This window comes from Oryzias latipes, chromosome 7 (assembly GCF_002234675.1).
Source record: "Oryzias latipes chromosome 7, ASM223467v1".
NCBI classification, from domain to species: Eukaryota; Metazoa; Chordata; class Actinopteri; order Beloniformes; family Adrianichthyidae; genus Oryzias; species Oryzias latipes.
In genome coordinates, this window is record NC_019865.2 from 18960924 (window position 1) to 18983204 (window position 22281).

The window sequence follows — 22281 nt, forward strand, 5'->3', positions numbered from 1 at the left end:
GATAAATGATTCACCAAATGCTCTATTTTAATTAACAATGTCAATGAAAACCAGCACTTTGAACCTCCATGATCAATGTGTATGATGGTAAATGAGCATTCGGGGCTTTTTCCATTCAGCAGAATCCAGAGCACAGAGTGGAAATGTCAGGCTGTCCTCTCCTCACCTGAACAGACTGTGAGGCAGCACACTGCAGAAATGTCAACCATCTCATTCGCACTCTTCCACCTGCTGCTCACACTGCTTTTTCAGTTGTCACAGCAAACGTCCCTCTGCTTCTCTTTAAGGTTTTGCCTCAGTCAAAAAAAAAAGTTTGGTAGATTGATTTGATAAATTGAAGTTGTCCGTATGATAAACCTATTTTTGTGCATTAGTGCAGGTTGAGCATGTTTTTAGCAGCCTTTTCTGAAGAAAAGATTCCACTTCCTGAAAGCCAAACAGCTTCCTCCTTTATGCTGTTTTGCTGTTTGTCTAAGAGTTTTGTAGTATGGCCTTAGGATAAACCAGAGGAAACGAAACTCACTTTCTTCAAATGGTCTTCATCACTTTTGGGCTCCAAAGACCCTCGCAGCCCTGCACAGGTTGGTTTGCAGCAACGGTTGCTTCTCTTGTTGCTGCATTTTTTGGTAACGGTTCCTTTTTCACTCTTCCTTATCATCTATCATTAAAACACGTAGAACTAGCAGCTGTGTAAAATGCTTAATGTAGAAACTGTACAGGTTTATTTTTTTCAACATTTTCTTCATTTTGCCCTTTTTTTGTTAAGTATAAAAAGAAATTGGGTAAAATGTTTCATATTAGACCCAATAGTCATACTTAAAAACAATCATTCTTTTTTTTTCCAGCTTTTTAAAACACTTTTAAATATTAAAGTGCTTCATGGTAATATGATAGAAACAGAGAGAGGTAAAAACAATTTTGAAGGACTTTCAATATCTAACCAAAGTATATCATTCTTGGTAGATGGAAAATTTAACTCAAAATGAGTTAAAATTAAGAATTTTAAGTTTGTCTGATTACAAATCCGTTCAAGATCTTTTAAAGTTGGACAAATGAGAGTATTTTTTGGCTTTGACATTTCAAATACCCAGTCTCTATGAAATGTACACAAAAAAGGAGGGACAAATCAGTTGTTGGAACACGCCCAATAAACCCATTGGGTTGCCGTCAGTCAAGACGCCCTCATTGGTGTTCAGTTTGACATGTAACATAAACTAAATGATTGCAGTTGAAGAGAAGCAGACCCCTATGTTTTTCTTTTAATAATTTGCTATTATTTTTTTTTCCAATTTTCAACATTTTTCAGGTTTACTATTTGGTTTTTCATTCACTTTAAGCTGATCCAAACTTGACCGCATAGAACTGACCTGGCTCCAGTAATGCTACATTCACCAGGTATGTGATGTGCGTTCAAGAACACGCTAATGTGCGTACTTAGACGCGTTTACGCTGGACTGTCGCTACCCAATACTAGCGCATGTCCACCACCTACAGTTGGAAGAGGCTTGGTGCTAAATGTCGAAGCCGTGCAAATCTTGCTCCAGATTTTTCAGTCACAGCTCCATTCCGACATATGAAAGACTACGTGCCATATATTTGCGGCCGGGCACAAACCGCACTTTGTAATTTCTCCTCCATGATCAACTTCCAAATTTCCCTGATTGGTCCAAGTTCGAGCTGGCTGTGCATTTTGTATGTAGATCCTTAAAAACATACATAGCGATGCATGAACAAAAGAGTTGTGAACACGGAAGCTCGAAACGTGCACTGACGTGTCATTACTTTCACGTTCAAAGTGGATTTTAACAGTAAAGCCTGGGGATTCACTTCAGTATCTTATAATGTTTTGCCAATTGTTGCAAGTTGGTGGATGGTTGGATGGACAGACAGACTTCCATTCTCACCTCTAGAAATGTGCATGCTTCTGCACATCCAACTTGACAGACTCCATGGAGATGGTTGTGTTAGTGAAGTCTTGACTTTCTCTAGCTCTCATCTGTCCTCATTGAGCATGAATTCAGCCATTCGCTTCCTGTAAAACTGAACAGTGCGAGCATGTGTTGCATAGTGTGACTATTGAAGGTGTGTGTGCGTGAGTCAGTCAGTAAGCAAATATATGGAAGACATAATGTGTGTGCTCTCCACTCTCACACCCTTAATTAATGAAGACAAAAGCGTGCAGCACGGCGCTCTCAAAGTTCCTTCCCCTCATTAGGTTGCTAATGCCGTTTCTCGTGCTCATCTTCAGGCGGCAGATTAATAATTCCGCGTATCAATTAATTTTTGTACTAATGAGCGTGGGTGTGAAACTAGTGTGTGTGCGCACATCGTCTTCGGACTTCCTTGACCCCTTGATTGAGGGGCGGGGGAACCCTATCATCCATCATTTTGGCTCCATTACAAAGTAGGCTAAGATGGTTGGCATGGAAACGGTCTGCTGGATTTGGGTTGAGCCGTTTGTCAGTTTCTGGCTGTTGCCACACTCTTGCAACATCCTCCTGACCTGAGACGCATTGTGTGTTTTTCTGAGGCAAATGTGGAAACACACTAATCCAGGTGTTCCTGTGCGTTTGAGGTCTAGAAAGGTTTCTGGAAAAAAGACTGTGGCACCGGTGGCAACGTGGAAATAGAAAACAAGGTCTGCTTTCGTGAAGAGGTGGAGAAAATGAAAGGGTGGTTAGACAGTAAGAAGACAGGAGCAGAAGTGAAATGACTCTTGGTGCCCTACCTGGCACACAGGCTGAAAAAGAGAATTTCTTTCTTTGACAATAGCACACCGGCCCACATAGATGTGCTTAGATTTAAAACCAAAAATAAAAAACCTTTTTCTGTTTTACGCTTGTAGGCTGATGATCCTGCAGATCTATCCAGAAGAGAAATGATATTTAGGAGAACTAAATGAGGTTTGAGATTCTCAAATTAAAGAAAGGAATAAAGAATTATGTTTGTTTTTTTTAGCAGGATACTGGCAGCCGACTCAGCTCTCGAGTTTGAAGGCGGACGATGTTCCGTTAAAGTTCCTAACAAAATATGTACGCCAAAATATTAAAAAGATCAAAACATCTGTAAATTTCCTTTAAAAAAAGACGACCTATTGATTTCATTTTCATAAGATTAACATTTTATTTTTTAATATTATTTAAATATTTAACTTGAAACCTGCAACCCGGCAAAGTTGAATAAAGAGCTGCCAGAATTGTAACACTAAAAATAGTTAAATATGTGTTTGAATTTTTAACGGTCAGGCAAAAGCCTGAAATGATTTACAGTTTTGCTACAAGTTAATACCTTATTTTTTGTTTTTTAATGTTTGTTTTTTTCCAAAAGTACAATGGATCCTGTGAAAAAGTTATTTAAATCACTGAAATGTTGAAAAAAAAAAAGAAAAGTGAAAATAAAAAAAACGTTTGGCTTTTAACTCAATATTTTTTGTAAGTTCTTCATAGATACTTAATTCAATAAAGAAATGAAAAAGTTACCCCTAGACTTTGAGTCTTGACATGGATTTGACACTTATACTAAGCATTTGTATACGTTTGCATATTTTAACTAATGTCTGAGACGTATTTTAGTTTCTACAGCTTTTTTTTTAGCTCAAACTTTATTCCACCTGTCAATCTTGTATCAGAGATATTTTCCTCTTTAAACATTTCTGAGGTACGCCCATTAATGACTGATGCAAAGAGGAAAAAAAAAAGAAAACTTGGGTTTGTTTGCAGGTTTTATATTTCCTAATGTTGCAAAACAATGAAATGCTTCTAGTTTAAAAATCAAAACACGCGTTTGTGTTTCTGCAATGGAGGCAGTGATAGTTTTATTGGTGAAATAGGACACAAGATGATGCAATATTTTAAACCATCGTGGACGTTTGTTTTTACCTGACACATTAGTTTGATTTATTATTTATCTTTTTCTGACTTTCCCTCCCCTCCCTTGATGTCCTTTCATCCCACCAGTGGATCTGCTCTTCACTGGTTCAAACCTGGTGATCCTGAAGGATTCCAGGTTGATTGAGGGGCCGCTGTCCTCACCTGTTCAGTGACCCATTAGGTAGTGTGGGTCAGTGGGAAAGGGGGGGGGTCATTGCGTGAAATCCTTTGGGGTCAAGATCAGGTTTGAAAGCCGGGTCAGCTTCAGAGGCCGAGTTGTGTGCCTCAGAAACGTTTGAAAGCTTTCAAATGCTCAGCTGAGCAGATCAAGAGACCTTCTGCCTGTTGAAGCCATGTTGGAAAGCCCTCTATAGGTTTTCATGGGGAGGCAGGATTGTGAGGATAACATGCAAACTGTCAGAATTTAGGAATGGAAAGAGAGTTTCTATGATGTCCTTAAACATGTGACTTTCAGGTAAAGTTTGGTTTTTACCAACAAATCATTGAGATGTAGCCACTCAGAATTGTTGTAAAGTGTCCCCTTTTGGTTTCCAATTACCCATTAAAAATCCAAGTTTTAGGACTTTAGAGGAGCGCAGCTGAAAGAAGACTTTTTGAAAAGGTGAGGAGACGGTCACAGACGGTTCACTTTTCTAACGACTGTTTACTTGGTGTTGCTTTGTTGTTGTTTTACGCAGCACATATTCCTCCTCTGAGGGTTTCTTTGGGTTATAGAGGAGTTTGCCATGACTCTCCTACATCTAAGACCTGTGCGACTGCATAGTCGTTTCTCTTTAATACCCTCGACTGCAATAGAGCGCCGGTGTGTCTCGCAATATCCTTGAAGCTCGTGCGACCACCTTAAGGGACACCATGAACACGGAACGTACGATTGTCTCGTCTGTCGTAGAAACCTGCATACAGATATGCATGATCATGGGAGTTTATGCATTTATGCGCATTGACATAGATTTTTTCTTTGGAAGTGGTCGCTTGAATGGGCGTTGCCAAGGGTGGGGTGAATGTCGCTTTACCCCAAACTCTAGTCATTAAAAAGGTGCATGTACTGGCTTCTTATTGACGGCACACAAATGCAAGAGGTGTGCAGGTGCATGTGACACGCCTGTAGGATGTCCACACAAGCTTTTTGTTCTGATTGTCTCATTTCTAGCAGTCAGGCTGCACGCAGAGAGCACACACTAACACACAACCTTGATATTTTGTGTGGGGCCACCTACGTGTTCACCCATTTTCCAGACGGCCCGTATCCACCCATGACTAAGGCCTTAATTGCAGTTCATTTACCTGGAGGCCTGAAGTCCTGTCTGCAGTGTGTGACCTCAGTGCCACACACACCTGCATCCATCACCACTGTCCTGCTGCAGGCATATATTACATTATTGCTGATCAGACTAAAACTTGACATGCATGCATATTTTATTATTTTCTTCCAAGTTCCAGTGTGAACTCATTAAAAATCAAGCCCCATTATTTCTTCTTTTTTTTTTTTTTTTTTACATTTTTTATTCAGGCTTTCCGTAATGACTGCCTGCTATTACTGGCAAATTAAGTCTGAAATTGCATTACCCAGGTGCAAGGCATCAAGCCCACACTTATTTTTTTTTAATTTGCCATCTTCATGCCCTGCTCTTTTTCATGTCATGCCGCTCTCCAAACTGCCATCCACCTCTCCGCTTCCCCTCCCCGTGCATCTCCTGCTCGCCGCCCCCCCTGCTGCTGCATTGTGCCCCGCTGCCTCTCTTCCACCAGGCCCCACTGCCTGTAGCGTGTAATTGACTTTCTCCCCGTGCTGGAGGAGCGCGCGGCCCGCGCCAGGCTGGAGGTGACCTATTTCCCTGGGGCATTCAGCAGCCTTCATCAGCCATTCTCTGGGGCAGCCTCATTCACTCTGCAATTAGAGCAGCTACCCCCTTTGAGGACTTCATCAATGGGCGGGCTGGCGGGGCGGTTTGATCGGTGTAGGAGCACAGACGGAGTTTCAATCAAACACTTAGCTCCGGCTCTTGGAGTTTTGAGTCCTCTGACTTTGTTCCTCCCCCTCGCCTCTCCTTTTTTTTTTTTTCTTTTTTTCTTTTTTTTTTTACTTCCTGTGCTCCTCTTCTTCCTGGGAGGTTTCATCAGACAGCAACAAGCGGGGGTTTTGTCTAATGAAGAGCGGCAGACAGGGAGGCAGGTAGGCGTGTACGCAGGATAGCAGACCGAGTGGAAAAAAGGCAAGAGGGGATGCAGATAGGCAGACAAAGGCAGGTACTCTGACAGGAGGGACTTTGTATTGGGGGGGGGGGGGGGGGGGTGCTAGAGGAGAAATGTAAAAGAATCTCAGAGGCAAGATGAAGCAAGAGTTTCTGAGAGCCTCGTGCTTTTAGACTCCCCTGTTGTTACTTGGCGTGAAGACACGTGTCAGATAGTTGGGATGAGGGTTTCTGATGATTACCCCCCCCCCCCCCCCGTCGCTGGCCTGGTTTGTCATAGACGGGGGAGGGGGGCAGTGCTGCATGTAATCAATTAAATGAAAAGCTACAATGGCTGTAAAGGTTGGGGGGGGGGGCACTGAGACTCTCTGTGCACCCAAGATGTTACACCACCACGCACTCTAGCTCCTCCCCCTTTCACCTGTCGCCTTTCTTTCCGATCACTCTCCCCCCGCCTCTTTTTGCTCTGATTACCCTTCATCCTCTCCCTCTGTTTGTGCCGCTTCCTCCCTCCCGTCATCCTGGCGTCCGCTTCCTCCCTCCCTCCCTCCCTCCTTTCCCCGGTGTCAGCTGCTGTCACTGTGGCAAAAAAAAAGAGACCTATCAGTGCACACTTCACACCTCCTCCATCCCTCCCTTTTTTTACTCTTCCCTTCCTTTCCTTTATTTCCCCTCTTCCTTCCTCCCTTCACCCCCCCCCCCCCCAACACAACCTTTATCAGCTCACTTCCTGGAGATGAAATGTGGTGCATTATGGGAGACAGACGGCTGTCTGACGGGGTTAGTTGTGCGCTGAGGCTTATCGTCAGAGACACTGCTAATCCTGAGTGTGTGCCTGCATGTGTGTGTAACACATGTGCTGTTGAACCCCTGCATGCACAGCCCCACACAAACAAACACAACCTTGCATGCTTACTGTTCTCCAAACAGGAGGAGGAGGAGAAGGCCGACGAGACATGTTTATTTTTTCGACAGGCTGTGCCAGGAGAATACGATTTGCATGAAATAAGCGCATTCACTCCACTGTGTGCTGCTCTGCAGCACGCCCATGTGCAGGTTTATTTTCTGCTGGGTTTAAAAGGATGAATGTCTAGTTCCAGTCACAATTACTTTCACAACACCAGCTAAAAGGCTCAGAAGAACCATGGAATCACTTTCTAATGTGTCTTTCCCCGTCTCTGTGTGTGTGTCCCCTCTTCAGGTACTGATATGTGTGCACGATGAGCGGACTCGGGGAGAACTCCATGGAGCCTCTGAGTTCAGAAAACCGAAAACGCAAGCTGTCCACCTGCGACACGCCGGCTCTGGGGTAAGTTATGAGATCAGCACACGAGGACTTAGATGTAGGAAACCAGGCTACTGGGTCAGTGGTTTAACTCCACTCTGGTCCGTGTGGCTGCTGAGCAGAGCGTCAGCCAGCATGAGGAAGAAGTCCAGGACTGCTGATGCAAACTTTAGTACTTAAAGACCCACTCAGATTATCTTTTGATCTACTTTCAAGGCGTTCCTAGTTGCCTTTAATTACACAGCTTTTAGCCAAAATAAAATAAATAACTTGTGTTGTTTTCTGGGACATGGTTTCTGCAGAGCAGCATTAATTCATTTGAACTGAATTGTGGGTTGGACCTTTGGCTTTTAGTGAGCCTTCCCCCACTTCCCATCATCCATCTGTTAACACAGTAGTCCCCAACCCCCGGGCCGCAGACCGGTACCGGTCCGTGGTTCATTAAGTACCACCATGAAAGTGTGGGAAAGGGAGAGGATGATGAGACCTGTGCGATGTCAACTGTTAAGCGTGTCAAAATAAAAGCACAGGGTTCATCTTGTCACGTATTTGATCCTCCATCAACCTAGTATTGCTACAATAATCAGCCGCCTATATTTGAAAGACCGGTCCGTGAAAGTTTGTGTGACGTCATACCGGTCCGTGGCATGAAAAAGGTCGGGGACCACTGTGTTAACACTCTCTCCTGCTAGCTTACAGCCCCTCACACCCCCAACATAACATGTCCAATACAACAAAAATGGCGAGCAACATTGCTCCAGCCTTTCAGTTTTGAGTCAGATGTCAGCTCAAACGAGGAAAAGAAAGACGTACACGGATTTTCCATATTTGTCTGCAGGTGGATGCATCAGAATGGAGCTGAGCAGGGACCATTTGGCCCGCCCTGCATATTTACTAGGTCACACCTATAAGCTTTTTCCAATGGCATTTTTTCATCTGCTCCTGATTCACAACAATTTGAATAAAAAAATACTCAGAAATTAAATTTTAAGCTTATTTTTATTCATATATGTTCTCTAACATGCTGCAAGAACACTTTAAAAACACTAAAAACACAATTTTCATTGGATTGGGTCTGAAATGAAATGTCTGTAATGTAAATTCTTATTCCCGGCCCAGCTAAAGGTTGTTCTCCCAAAATGCCTTACATGATGTTTTAGTATAAACATTTACATAAAAATATATATGCACTCTCAACCATTGGTTAGAAATGAGGAAGCCACCCAAAAAATAAACAGAACATCTTTTAGAAGAAAATGTAAGTCCAGAAAGCACATGTTTATTTACTTGAAGAACGGTTTTTATGAAATTGTCCATCAATTAATAAATATGAAATAAAGGCATAAATACAGATTAATGTCAATTTGATGACATGTTTCATACTTGCACTTTTTTTTGTGTTTTTTTTTGTATTTGTACTTTTGCAGATAAACCACTGAAGTTAGCACTTTTAAGAAAGTTTGGACACCTTCACATATGAAAGTCATCCATCTATTCATCCGTACATCTGTCTTCAAAAAGATCTCAGAGCTTGACTCATTGGTTAAAGTTGTCATTTTTATCCTAATTTCCCCTCTTTAAAACTACTCATAAAATCACAAATAAATAAAGAAATAAATTTGCCTTCAAGTGTGACATCAGTGCAGACGGAGAAGGATAAAGAAAGATATCGCTGTGTTTGAAATACCTGGTCAAGCACTTTTGGTGAAGAGATGTTGGCCACTAGAAATGTCAGAGGAAATTTGAGGGGAAGAAAGCCTTTAAAGTGACTGTACATCAGTTTATCTAGTTTTATCGACACAGGGGGACAACATTTAGGTTCATCTCTGTCATCAAAACAGCATCTCAATTTCAATGTCAAACATTCAAAGGGATCAATTAAGAGACCTTTTTTATACCAAAAACATGAGTCTGTTAAATTTAATATAAAAAAGCAAGAAAACTGAAGGATAAAAGTATCCCTCAAACTAAAACTTAAAGGTTTGGGTTGAAAAAGCATTTAGAAGTCCTTATAATGGAGGAAGATGCTGCTATTTACTAATTTAAAAAATGTACTCAAACATCTGTCTTTTGAATTGTTAAGGAAAGCTTGAGGTGAAATCTTAAAAAACTGAACAAAAAGAGCAAAATTGAATACTTAAACTTTCCTGCAGTCCTCTTCACAGCAGACTATGTGGTTAAAAACAGAGGAGTGGTAGTTTCTGATGTTTGTGGGTCGCTTCTCGCAGTTCTGAGAGGAAGCGACGGGAGCAGGAGAGCAAGTACATCGAAGAGCTGGCCGAGCTGATCTCCGCCAACCTCAGCGACATCGACAGCTTTAACGTCAAACCGGACAAATGCGCCATCCTGAAGGAGACGGTGCGGCAGATCCGGCAGATCAAGGAGCAGGGTGAGCAAAAGTCGGAATCCGGAAAGGTTAACGGACGCTGCTGGGTTGAGTTGAAATGTAGCATGCATTTCCCAGGCATGCTATAACGCCCCATAAAGAGCCCAGCTGCAAGGACAAACCATTCCCTCCCCACAAATTTCACAGAACTGAGTGTTTGTGTGGAAACATTGGCATTAGCTTGTCATGTGTGTGTCAGGAGCATGCACAGCTGTGTGCAGGCCTCGCCGAGGGATTTTTAATTGGACATTTGCAGGTAGTCACATGTCATTCTGCCGTGCTGCCATGTGATTAATATCTGCCTCAGTCACAGTTCTGAGTCTTATTATCCTGTCATTTCTGCAGCAAACACTGAAATGAGCAGCTTAATGCAGGGTTTTCACTATAGATGGTCCATCGGAGGAACAAGGACCCTATGTTCATGTGTGAGGAAAGCAAACTTTTTGGAAAACTGGATTAATGTAAAGTCAAGGTGTGGACCGGAAATCGTCTGTTTACATCACAACAGACTGCTGCTAAGACGCCTGCCAGTCCCGAGCCTCCCTCACAGGGTTTCTGCTTATTTGCCAACAATAGCAGAGTTGAGGTGTCAGGACGAGCTGCAGAACCGTCACCGGCTTGAAGGGAGCACACCTGACCTCTAACTGGTGCCAAGGTTGTGTTTGATTCTGGCTGCGATTGTGCAAAGTCCTGTTCTGATGGTGTTTTCAAAACAACAGAGGGGCTGGTTTACTTTGTTGAAGCATGTGTGTTTACTCAGAGGTCACCTCCTGCCGTTCGTTTCCAGGTCGGGCTGAGTTTTTGGAGATCGGCGAGCAAACTGGTGTTAAATTATTGTTGTTTCGTGCTTTTGCTCGGCTTAGTCGGCCTCTGCCACATCAACAGGAAGGGGAAGAGACTACAGCTGGTCCTGACTGGCTGCTGACAGGTTGCCATAGTTACAGGAAGTGAAGACAGAAACGACACAGGCGCTTCGACTCGCCTTGTTGCTCGCTACCTGTTCCTCTCCTCCTCTGCTCACTCCCAGCTGCCTCTACAGTCAGCCTTTCTGCATCGTTCATCCTTCTTTTTTTTAATCTTTCTTAGAGCAAAGATGCTCTTCCTAGTCTTCAGATGAAGTGCTGCTCCAATTTTTTCTTCCCCGTTTTAATTCTTGCCAGCTCAGGTGTTGAATAAACCTCTTTCTATCCATTTCATCTCCATCTTCTCTCTCCTTACCTAACTTCACAGGGCCTACAAGGCAGTGGTGTCCTTTCTTTTACTTTGTGTGGGTATCTTCATCCTCTGGGATCTAATCAAGCAGTATCATTTCTGTTGCTGAGCAGTTTGTTGCCTCCCAGACAACAAACCCTACCAGTGTGTGTTTCCCCTCCTGTATCGTCTACAACTCTCTGCCCTGGCACTCTCCGCCTCCCCTTAATATTTGCTCATTGGATGCCTTCCATCTGTTAGCCCTCAGCCCCTCCATTAATTCAGGTGCATCAGCTCCTGCGCCGAATAGCTCTCTCTACTCCATCCGTCCCTTTAGAGCCCGACACTGAATATAAAACATGGTGGCAGCAGATACCTGCTCCATTTCTGCCCAGTCCTCCTGTGCTCCTGATGAGCTCTTAGCAGGAGCCATCAGTCTCCCACATCACCTGTAGTTTGAAGACAAAGGGAAAAGAGATTGAGAGTTGCTGCCCCCTGCTGGTTTAACTCTAAATTACTGCTTGGTTACACAAATTTCAGGTGTGGCTCACTTTTTGTATTTTCCCTTTACTCTGCTAATAAAAGTTTTATTTAAAGTTTTTACAATTGTTTGGACTTTTTTCTGCAGGAAAATCTTCATCCAACGATGACGACGTTCAGAAGTCAGACGTGTCCTCGACTGGTCAGGGAGTCATAGACAAGGACCACTTGGGGCCTCTTTTGCTGCAGGTGAGCCCAGCCTTCCCTCAGAAAAGGGCCGGCATCTCCATCAGTGATGACTTCCTGCCTCTGCCCCAGCAGGCGCTGGACGGCTTCTTGTTTGTGGTGAACCGGGAGGGCAGCATCGTGTTCGTGTCGGACAATGTGACGCAGTACCTGCAGTACAAACAGGAGGAGCTCATCAACACCAACGTGTACAACATTCTCCACGAAGACGACAGGGAGGAGTTCCACAAGAACCTGCCCAAAAGCAGCAGTAAGAACCGAGCGCAGTCAGGCGAAGTCCCTCCCCCCCCTTTGACATCTTCCACAGGGCTGAGGTGTAAAACAAACTTTGAGAGGTTAAGACAACTGTGCGCACGCCAGCCAGAACTCTGTTATTTATTCATGCTCCTCCGCTTTCCACTCCATCTCTTCTTCTAACGAGGAGGTCCTGGGAGGCCCGTTTGTGTGTGCGAGAGCCATCCCGAAAGCACACACCTTTACAAAATGCACATGTGCACCAGAGCACCCACCCACCCGGCACTCCAAACGCAGCGCAGCTGTCAGTCACACTCACTGGTCCAGACACTGTAAAACAGACCTGTGTTTTATTCAGATCCCATTGCAACCGTCTGGAAATACACACTGCTGAATAATGCAGCTTCATGCTTTCCTCTGATTCAGTAATGGAGTTGAAGTACCACTATACCTCCTCAGTTCATTAGTTCAATGTTAGTTCGGAGTTCCATTCGTTCCATAGCGTTGAGGCCCTCAGGGCTCACCTTTGCTTGATTTGGTTTGTCCAAGGAGGAACATTGGGGTCTGTGGGTTATTGTGTCTGCACCCCTGACCCTTCATTATCTCCTGGCTCGTGAATGAAAAGCCCTCTGATTGCACACCCCTGTGGGCTGTCCTCTGCCCACACCAGCCTCAGAAGAAGCATACACACTAAAGAACGCGTGCTTGTACAAAAGCGGTTTTCTGCTGCTTTGCCTCACCGTTAAGTAGTGGTGTGTAAAGGGAAGATGTCCGCCCAGACCTTTGTTAAATCACCTCTCACTGTTAGACAGCGGCCCCCTCACTATCACATTCAACCCCCTCCCACTCAACCTTTCTCTCCTGTTTCCAGTCTGCACCTGGCAGACAGAAACCTTTGACCACTTCAAGGCTGTGATAAGCTTCACCCAGACCTTGGAGGACAGTTGGATGTCTCCCTGAATGCAGCCCCCCCCCCTTCCTCTCAGTGAAGGTGACCCCCATCTAAAAGGGGGTGCTGGGATGAGGAGCCGGTGTCTAAATGAGGATAGATGGCTGCAAGTCCCGAGCCTCTGCCCACAGAGGGGCAGACTGAGAGGAGGCTATATTGGAAATCGACACCTAAGCTGCATTAATCCCATGGTCCATTTAGCCACAGAACAGAGAGGCTTTAGCATCGCCGCATGAAGCGTGCCTCTGCTTTTGTTTTCTGTGTGCGCTGCGGCAGGATATGGTGCGAGCTGATTACATTCAGTTTTTATTCCCCGCAGCAACATTTCAGTTTTTGGATGTTTTTTTGTTTCATTCCCTTCAGTAAATGGAGTGTCATGGGGAAACGAACCGGTCCGACAGAAGAGTCACACCTTCACCTGTCGTATGCTGGTCAAGTTTGGCCACGCCCACGGACCCATGGAGGAGGGGCCAGGAGGACCACGATACGAGACCATGCAGTGCTTTGCTCTCACTCAACCCAAGGCCATGATTGAGGAGGGGGAAGGTAGGCTGAGCTGCAACTAGACATGCAGGGGGCCACCCAATGGAAAGTTGTTGTGACAAGCCAGTTATTTATTACAAAAATACATACATAATGTGTTCTATTTGAAATTTTTTGTTTAAAAGAACCTGGTCTCTTCTCAAAACCAGCCTTTTCAGTGTATATATATTTTGCACATGTTATGTATGTTTAGTCAGAGAATTGTCAAACCATCTCACTCCCCCTTACTCAGAATCTTAAAAAAACCACAGAAAGGTCTGCAAACCACTGTTTTGCATTTTATTCAGATTTTCCACTGCATGCAATTTATATTTTATCCTAATCAAGTTTCTAACAGGCAGCTTTGGTCAAATAGTTGTGCTGTGAAGTGAGAGGTAGTTAACTTTTGAATTAAACACAATTTAAAACAGGAAGTAATTTTTAAAACCATATCAAAAAGACCAAGATTGTCAATTTTTAAAAAGTTTTAAGGCGTAAGAAAACCCATTAGACATTGCATGCCATCCAACATTCCTGCTAAAGCACTGAGATAATTCCATAATAGAATTTAAAACACAGATGCTGGTTTGAGTTCAGTTGTTTCTCCGTCTAGTCCCCGATTGCATTTTGACGGTTCTATTGGTCGTTTTTTGACCAAACCATAAAGAAGTTTTTTATTACTGCAGCCTCATCTGACAAAAACTTAATTAAGAAACACATTAATCAAGAAGACTAGCTCACATTTCTTAGTCATATGCTAATATGTTGTTTGTTTTATATTTTTTTAAACAAAACCAACATCTCTTTTTATATGACTGCCATGATATGTTTTATATAGAAAATATATTTTTGTTTAGCTGAACTGATTTGTCAAAGAAGCAGTTTAGTGTGTCTGAATTCACAAATGAGGCTTTAATGAAGATAAATTGTCTTGACCTGAGTCCTCCTCTTCACAGTTCCTAGGTGAGGTCAAAGCTGTAGGCAGCGAGTTGTAATAAATGTCTTTCTCCATGTTCTCCTTTGACCTGCAGACCTTCAGTCATGCATGATCTGTGTTGCCCGTCGAGTCACGGCGATGGAGAGAACGGAGAGTTTCAACACTCGACACGAGCTCTCAGGTGAGCAGCTATGGACTCACAAAGCGCAGAATGTTATACCAATCCTTTTCCAGGAATCGACCTGACTTGACCCTCTCTCCTCGCCTTGTCGTCCTGACAGGTAAACTGATTCAGATTGATCAAAACTCCCTGAGGGCCTCCATGCGTCCGGGGTGGGAAGACCTGTTGAGACGTTGCATTCAGATGTTCCTCCAGCACAGCGACGGGCAGCCCTGGTCGCATAAACGCCACTACCATGAGGGTGTGTTATAACTGACCACTCACACAATTGAGGTCTGCAACTGTAGCTCTTAAAGAATTCTGGAAGGAAAAGCATGAGGATGAAGCAGTACTGAACTACTGTTATGGATTTAGCATTGAGGATCTGTCCTTGCAGCTATAAACGGTCCTTTTTTGGTAGTCAGGACTTCTAAATCTTAGCAACACCTGAGCTTTACACACAATTGTACTTTATGCTTGAGGTTAAAACCTCTAAATCTCACTGGAAAAGAGAGGATTTTAACTTACAGGGTGTGATTGACGATTTATGTAACCAGTGCTTTGACCTTTATCTTGCTGTCCAGCCTTTCTGCAGGGTCACGCCGAGACGCCCTTGTACCGCTTCTCTCTGTCTGACGGCACTCCAGTAACGGCCCAGACCAAGAGCAAACTGTACCGCCACCCCATGAGTAACGAGCCCCAAGGCTTCATCTCCACTCACCTACTTCAGAGGTCAGAAAACCCCAAACTCCATATAAAATTTAAAATATGCCTTGTTTACTGTGCTGACGACAAAAATAAGATGCCCCTCCTCTTCCTTTTTTTTCATTACTTTATACATGAAATAGCAGGTCTTGCATTTCCTCAAATGACCACGAGTGTTAGGTTTCAGAAGAAAGGAAAATCTTTTTGACATATATGTTAAAAAGTCAGATTTTACACCAAAATATAAAAGGAATGTTATTGCTTTTTTGAGTAGCAGGTGATGGATAAGACCTTGCCAAATTTACCATTCTCACAGTACTGTTGAGCTAATCTAACTCCAATTAATGGGACTGGCTTATTTTGTTTTTAGGTTTTATTTTATCATTAAAGGTGACGTCAGAGATTATCAATCCATCGTATTTTTATTTTCTATGTTAAGGCCACAAAAATGATTGAAGTGGGTTTTAGTCAAGATTCTTATTCCCCCCATGAGTAGACCGCTCCAAGCATGAGCTGTTGTTCAAATTGTTCAATGTTCAAATACATTCATCTCAACCCTGCAGAGCCTACAGACATTGTTTTCATTTATTTTATTTCTTTTGTCCCTCTTAGAGAACCAAATGGTTACCGTTCAGCACCAGGCGGTGGCATGATGTCCAACAGTATGCGTCAACAAGGCATGGGTGGCCCCAGCCCGAACACCCAAATGAATGTGAACCCAGGTGGAGGGATGGGCATGGGAGGCATGGGCGGCATGAACAGGGGCTTCAGCATGAATGAGCAGGGCCATATGGCTCACATGGCTCCAATGGGAGGTGGTTCCATGTACGGAGGGAGCGGTGGAGCAGGAGGCGGCGGTGGAGGCATGGGCAACCGCGTGATGCAGATGAACCAGATGGGACAGATGAATCCGGTGGGGCACATGAATCATCCGGGCCAAGGCATGCAGCCGCATCCACAGCAGCCCCCGTTTCAGAACAGCGGCGGCTTTGGACTCAGCGGCATGAACAGCCCATCAGGGAGTCCTCGAATAGGGGGTCCCCAGCAGGGATTCCTCATGTCACCTCGAAACCGAGGGAGCCCCAAAATGGGCGCCAACCAGTTTTCCCCTGGAGGTAAGTCTTTGAGGGGCAACTTTCCAGCAGTCCGGCTTTACTGTTTGATAGTTATTGTTGGTTTTTCTGCTCCAGGTATGCACTCACCCATGGGTAGCATTGGGAGTGGTGGAGCAGGTGGTGGGGGAACTTCTACCTTCTCCAGTAGCTCACTTAATGCTCTTCAAGCCATCAGTGAAGGAGTTGGCAGCTCTCTTTCCTCCACTCTAACCTCCCCTCCACCAGCCCACAAACCCGACAGCTCTCCCAGCATCCACTCTTCCTCCTCTTCATCTCAGCCTAACCAGCAGGGCAAACCCAGCCAAGATGGCTGCAAAAGTCCAACTGGAGGCTTAGGACCTGGTGACCACCACCTTTCGACGCACCATCACCACCATCAACAACACCCGGCGGAAAGTTCTGCAGACAGACCCGACAGCCAGGCGGCAACGTCGACAAAAGAGTCTGGAGAGGGAAGCGGCGAGGCGGGAGTCACGAACTCTGAATCGCAGCGGAGGTTGCCGGACAGTAAGGGGCACAAGAAGCTGCTGCAGTTGCTGACTTCACCTACTGAGGAGCTAGGAATAGGGGGCAGCGGAACATCAGGGCCACCTGTACCACCACCGAACAGCAGCAGAAATGATGTAGGCTTAGACTGTAAAGACGCCTCAGGAGGCATGACTAGCCCTTCGTCAACAGGGGTGTCCTCTTCGTCAGCCGCTTCAAGCCAGGCAGCCGGGCAAGGCACGTCACTGTCACTGTCTTTGTCATCGGCAAATTACACAGGCTCACTTCAAGAGAAGCACAAGATCCTACACAAGCTTCTTCAAAACGGAAATACTCCTGATGAAGTAGCAAAGATCACAGCAGAGGCAACGGGAAAAGTATCTCTCGGGGGCCAGGAGAGCAGCGAGGCTGCAGCCAGCATCTCTGGGCCCGGGTTAGGCTCCGGGTTCACAGCAGACTCCAAACAGGAGCAGCATAGTCCTAAGAAGGAGAAGACCCATGCCCTTCTCCATTACCTCCTCAACAAGGATGATTCCAAAGAGCCTGTGGACGTCAAGCCCAAACTCGAAGAGTTGGAGGGGAAGGGCCCTCCTGGCCCCACTGGGGGCCCCCTACCTGAACATCCCGAGAGCAAGATCAAATCAGAACCATCAGATGATGTAAGATTTTGTCATTAAAAACCTCTTATTTAGAGGAATTAGATATATGAATGACCAGAAACCCAGTTTTCTCACTTACCTTTCATAAATGACAGGTTATTTTGTTGTCATTTTTTCCAATTCAGCTGCACAACCTAGAGTCCATCCTGGGGGATTTGAGGGGGTCGAGCTCCGACTTTTACCCTGATCTGGCCGGAGGTGGAGTAGCAAACAGAGCAGGGAATAAACCACAGGGTTGCCTTGATGACGGTTTGCAAGGCGAGTGTTTCAAGAATGAAAAGCTACAAGTGTTTTTTTTCACAGAGCTGGTGCAGAAGCATCACTGGATCATATCTGAAAGAAATGCTGCCATGTTTTCTACAGCTGTTTTAATTTAAGCCTCTCAGGGATTTCTGGTTAAAAAAAGACGGGTTTTAGGCTGGTTAACAGCTAAATCAAAGTTTTAAAAATGTTTTTTTAAATATAATAGTCCAGTCACTGTTTTCATCCATAAGTAAACATATTTAGTTACTGTATTTATCGTTTCATTTCTTGTAGTTTATGGAAAATCTATAGAATAGAACTTTATTGACCCTCCCAGAGTTAATTACCTTGTTACCATTGCTCAACAAATAAACAGCAGATAGATAATAAATAACACTAAAATGCACTTAAAAAAAATAAAAATCATTCTCTAATGTCTATGGGGTATTGTAGAGTCTAATAACTGACAGAAAGGAAGAGGAAAATAAATAAAAATGGACATAAATACTGATGTGATTTCTATTTTTTTTCCATATAAATGTTACTTTTTTTTATTTAAAAACAAAGCTTAATCCAATCAAAGTGTTTAATGGAGTTCAAAAATCTCCTCCTTTTCATAACTATATTCAGGCAGTCCAGTATTGGGTCCTGGAGCTCGGGGGCCATTTCAGAGGACCCTGTCCATGGACGGGAAGCCTTCCATTGCACCTGGCGGAGCAGGTAGACGGCCCATGCTTATCAAGCAGGAGAAGATGATGGGCAGTCCTGACAGCTACCCAGGAAACCTTGGTGAGTCTTTGTGTACCAGTCCACTTTTCTCTCACATGCTATCTGACACAACTGATACCAGGGTGTCCTTAATGTAAAGAAATAATTCCGCTCTATGTCAGTGTTGTGTAACACCTGGGCGAATGAATGAGGTGCCTGCATTGCTCTTTGTTACCAGGACCAATCAACAGGGGTGTTGTCCCGCAGAGGTCTCCCATGGGGGGTTCAGGAGACTGGGGCATGCCCTGCTCCAATGCCAGCGCTGCAGGTTCAGCAGGACACCCGTCTATGATGCGGCCCGGCATGGAGTATAACAGCGGCAAGAGTATGATGCCAGGACCCATGGTCGGCCGCTCCAACAGCGTGCCGGGCTCCAGGTCAATGCTGCAGCAGCAGCTCATGGATATGGGTGAGCCGGCTAACGGGGGCCAAATGCTAACTCTGCTTTTTTTAAGTAAGGGGGGCTACAGCAAACCAAAGCAGAGACAGCAGTTCCAGAGATCCTACATCTCATTTGGTATTTTACGTCACTCTGTTCTGTAGGTGGCTCTAGTGACATGGGGATAGGAATGAGCCCCTTCAGCCAGCAGGGCCAGCCCACCCCGTCCCCGTCCTGGCCCGACTCCATGATGAGCATGGAGGGCAACAGGTCAGTGAGGCATCCTTTAATGTTTGCATGTTTCCGCGTGGAATGGCAGAAGGTAAACATTGTTACTTTGGGCTCAGGCGGCAGTTTGGAAACTCCTTGGACGACCTTCTGGTTCCTCCCACCACCAGTGAAGGTCAGAGTGATGAGCGGGCGCTTCTGGACCAGCTGGACTCTTTGCTGAATAACACAGACGGCATCGCTTTGGAAGAGATTGACCGAGCTCTGGGTATCCCAGACCTCGTCAGCCAGGTGAGATCACTTTGTTGGATCATTTATTAAATCAACTTTTAAGAGTAAAAGGGGTGGAGCCACGCACAATTGAATGGTTTTCAAACTTTCTGTTGTCCTTTTGTGTCTGCTGCAGAACCAAGGACCAGAGACGCTGGAGCCCTTCCCAGGCCAGGACCAAGCCATGCTGCTGGACCAGAAACCTCTGTATGGACAGGGCTATCCCGGCCCCCCTTCCATGCCCATGCAGTCCGGCTATGGAGGGAACCCCATGCAGGGTCAGGGCCAGCAGGGGGGCTTTGGGCCTATGCTCTCGCAGATGGGGCAAGGTGGCAACTTTCCTGGTATGGCTGGAATGGGGGGCATGGGGAACCCACGTGCCAACATGATGAGACCAAGAATGATGAGCCCCAACAAGCCCATGAGGCTGCAGCTGCAGCAGAGGCTTCAGGGACAGCAGGTATGTCCCCCATGACCTTCAGCCCCACATGAAGACCACCTGACAGAAAAATTAACCAAAGAATGCTACTGTCAGCAGGGTTCAGATTTAACCTTTTGAAATCATGCCTTTAGTGTAAAAATGTAATACTTATGATTAGTGTAGCTCTTTGTATTTGGAAATGTTTTATTTTACACTGAAAACCCCAAAACCTTGCACAAATTTAGATTTTGCTTTAATCTGGATTTCTTTAAAAAAAACTAGTATTTTCTACTTTAAACTACTTCTTACTGCGGTTGTCTTTTTGGTGGTGGAATATTGTAGTCATAACGGCTACAAAATTTAGTTTTTACAATTTGGAAAAAAATGAAGATTTAATGACGTAATTCTGATCCAAGGAGAAGAACTGGAGGTTCTTCCAGTGGAGTCACGCACAGAGACTTCCCTTTGTCTCTTTTATCTCAAATGTTAGCTGAGTAAATAGGATAATTATATTTTCTAGTTTAAAAAAATGGATAATTGATTCTTCCCACAGTACAGAAAACGGATCACTGTAAATGAAATGTCATGATCTGTCAAGCTGTGCTCTGAAAGCTTTTGTTTGTACACCTGGCTTTGAGTTTGAGAAATGAGCTTAAGCGGTGGAACCAGTGGACTCCAACTCTCTAAATCTGTGCACAGCTTTCATTTAAAATTTTTCCAAAATGGTTTAATTAAGCTCTGCTTTGTCTCTCTGACAGCATCATTTGAATAATCAAAGCTAACAATTAAAATCCACTTTAGATATAACAGTCCGTTTTATTATTTACTTGTCACCTAATTAAATAAAAGCATAAAGTAGTATGATACATGTTTGATATGTAGATACATGTATGATACATGAGCCACTAGAGGCAAACTTTTGTAATATAATTGAAAAAACTGTTTTAATCCTCAATAGATTCTAACCTAAGATGCAAAAACTACAAAGCAGAAGCTGCATCTCTTTTTCTGACTTGTCTGAATATATTTTAAAAAAAAATTATAGATTTTTAGAACTTTTTAAATGAAACCACACAATAACTTTGTATTTACTATCAGTTTTTGGTGAAGGTTTTAAAGACAATGTCATCTCGTTCACACAGTTTTCTGCATTCAATCCCATCTGCTTTTTGTTTTTCTTTCCAAAAAGTCAAACATTTAGATCCCTATATTGAGTTTTTTGAGGGATAAAAAAATGGCAGAATTGAGCAGTCACTAAAGTGATTAAGAACTGGAAAGGAAAACATCTTTAAATTGTTTTTTTACACAAGCCGGAACATTTAGTATTTGTTATTCCAATGTAACAAAAAAAAAAAACCTTTATAAAACACTTTTATATACTTGATACCACAAAGTGCTTCACAAAATAAAAACAAAGATCTTTATATTAAAAGAAAATAATAAAATAGAAAAACATACAATACACCCCCCCACCACCACCTTCCCTAAGGCCACACATCCATAGTGAAACATTTATATTGCTTTTTAATGAGAAATATGAATAAATATCATTTTAGTCCATTGAAGTGCTGTCCTGTCATACATTCGAGAAAACTAGAGAAAGTTAAATGTCTTTTTATGGTAATTGCCAAAAAATGATTCCACCAAAACAATATCGTACTGCATGTTTACCTGACGTGTGTGTATAGTTATTACATGTACTATGCATAAAGGATTTTATGATGGCAGAATAGTTTGGTTTGTTTTTTATCTGAAGGTTTCCTGTTTTTTACACTTTTGCTCTCTAAACTCAGTTGAATTGGTTTGTTTTGCAAGGATAACGAGGTAGTTTAAGCTTCATCAAGTCACAATGTCAATTTTTGTTTTTGCCAAAGTTTATGAGCCAGACGCGGCAGGGCATGGGCATGAAGATGGAGAACCCTGGAGGAAACCCCGGCATGAGGCCTGGTATGCAGCCCGTCATGGGAGGACAGGTAAACCGAATTCCTTATGTTGCCATGGTGATGTCTGCATGACAAAGTAAAAAGGTTTTTTTTTTCCAACCATTCACAAAATAAATAAATAAATATTGTTCACTGCAGCTGCCCCAATATTACTATTTAAAAAAAGAAAAGGAAAAAAAATAATGAGTTACCTGATGAGTCACACTTTAATAAAATAGGATGCTGGTGGTCAGATAGCAGTGGCGTGCGATTCTTTTTACAGGTTCACATTTTTACAGTCTGTCTAGATCATTTGAGCGCTACGGCTGAACGATTTATTCTTTCTGTCCCCACCGTGCAGCCGGGCTTCCTGAACGCTCAGATGATGGCTCAGCGCAGCAGAGAGGTGGTCACCATGCAGATGAGGAGGCAGCGCATGATGATGTTTATGCAGCAGCAACAGCAGCAAGCGGCAGCAGCAGCAGCAGCCGGAGGGTTCAGCCCTCCTCCGAACGTCACGGCTCCCGGCGGCATGGACAGCCCTATGGGGGGGCCAAACATGGCCCAGCCGGGCCCCCAGCAGTTTGGTTACAGCAGCAGCTATGGTGAGTTT

The 22281-nt window shown here is 44.0% G+C and overlaps 1 protein-coding gene across 1 annotated transcript in view; it reads left to right on the forward strand.

Annotated features, from left to right (window-relative positions):
- ncoa3 (nuclear receptor coactivator 3) overlaps positions 1 to 22281 on the forward strand; it is a 68033-nt gene that overhangs the window by 40093 nt on the left and 5659 nt on the right. Inside the window, exons 2-19 of the mRNA XM_011477387.3 lie at positions 7284 to 7391; positions 9596 to 9756; positions 11573 to 11673; positions 11746 to 11920; positions 13217 to 13399; positions 14407 to 14493; positions 14594 to 14734; positions 15057 to 15204; positions 15790 to 16292; positions 16368 to 17437; positions 17563 to 17695; positions 18311 to 18469; positions 18627 to 18857; positions 18992 to 19097; positions 19175 to 19346; positions 19462 to 19785; positions 21621 to 21719; positions 22030 to 22273. Coding sequence (XP_011475689.1) covers positions 7303 to 7391; positions 9596 to 9756; positions 11573 to 11673; positions 11746 to 11920; positions 13217 to 13399; positions 14407 to 14493; positions 14594 to 14734; positions 15057 to 15204; positions 15790 to 16292; positions 16368 to 17437; positions 17563 to 17695; positions 18311 to 18469; positions 18627 to 18857; positions 18992 to 19097; positions 19175 to 19346; positions 19462 to 19785; positions 21621 to 21719; positions 22030 to 22273 — 4126 coding nt within the window. The 5' untranslated portion in view covers positions 7284 to 7302. The remainder of the gene's footprint in view (positions 1 to 7283; positions 7392 to 9595; positions 9757 to 11572; positions 11674 to 11745; positions 11921 to 13216; positions 13400 to 14406; positions 14494 to 14593; positions 14735 to 15056; positions 15205 to 15789; positions 16293 to 16367; positions 17438 to 17562; positions 17696 to 18310; positions 18470 to 18626; positions 18858 to 18991; positions 19098 to 19174; positions 19347 to 19461; positions 19786 to 21620; positions 21720 to 22029; positions 22274 to 22281) is intronic.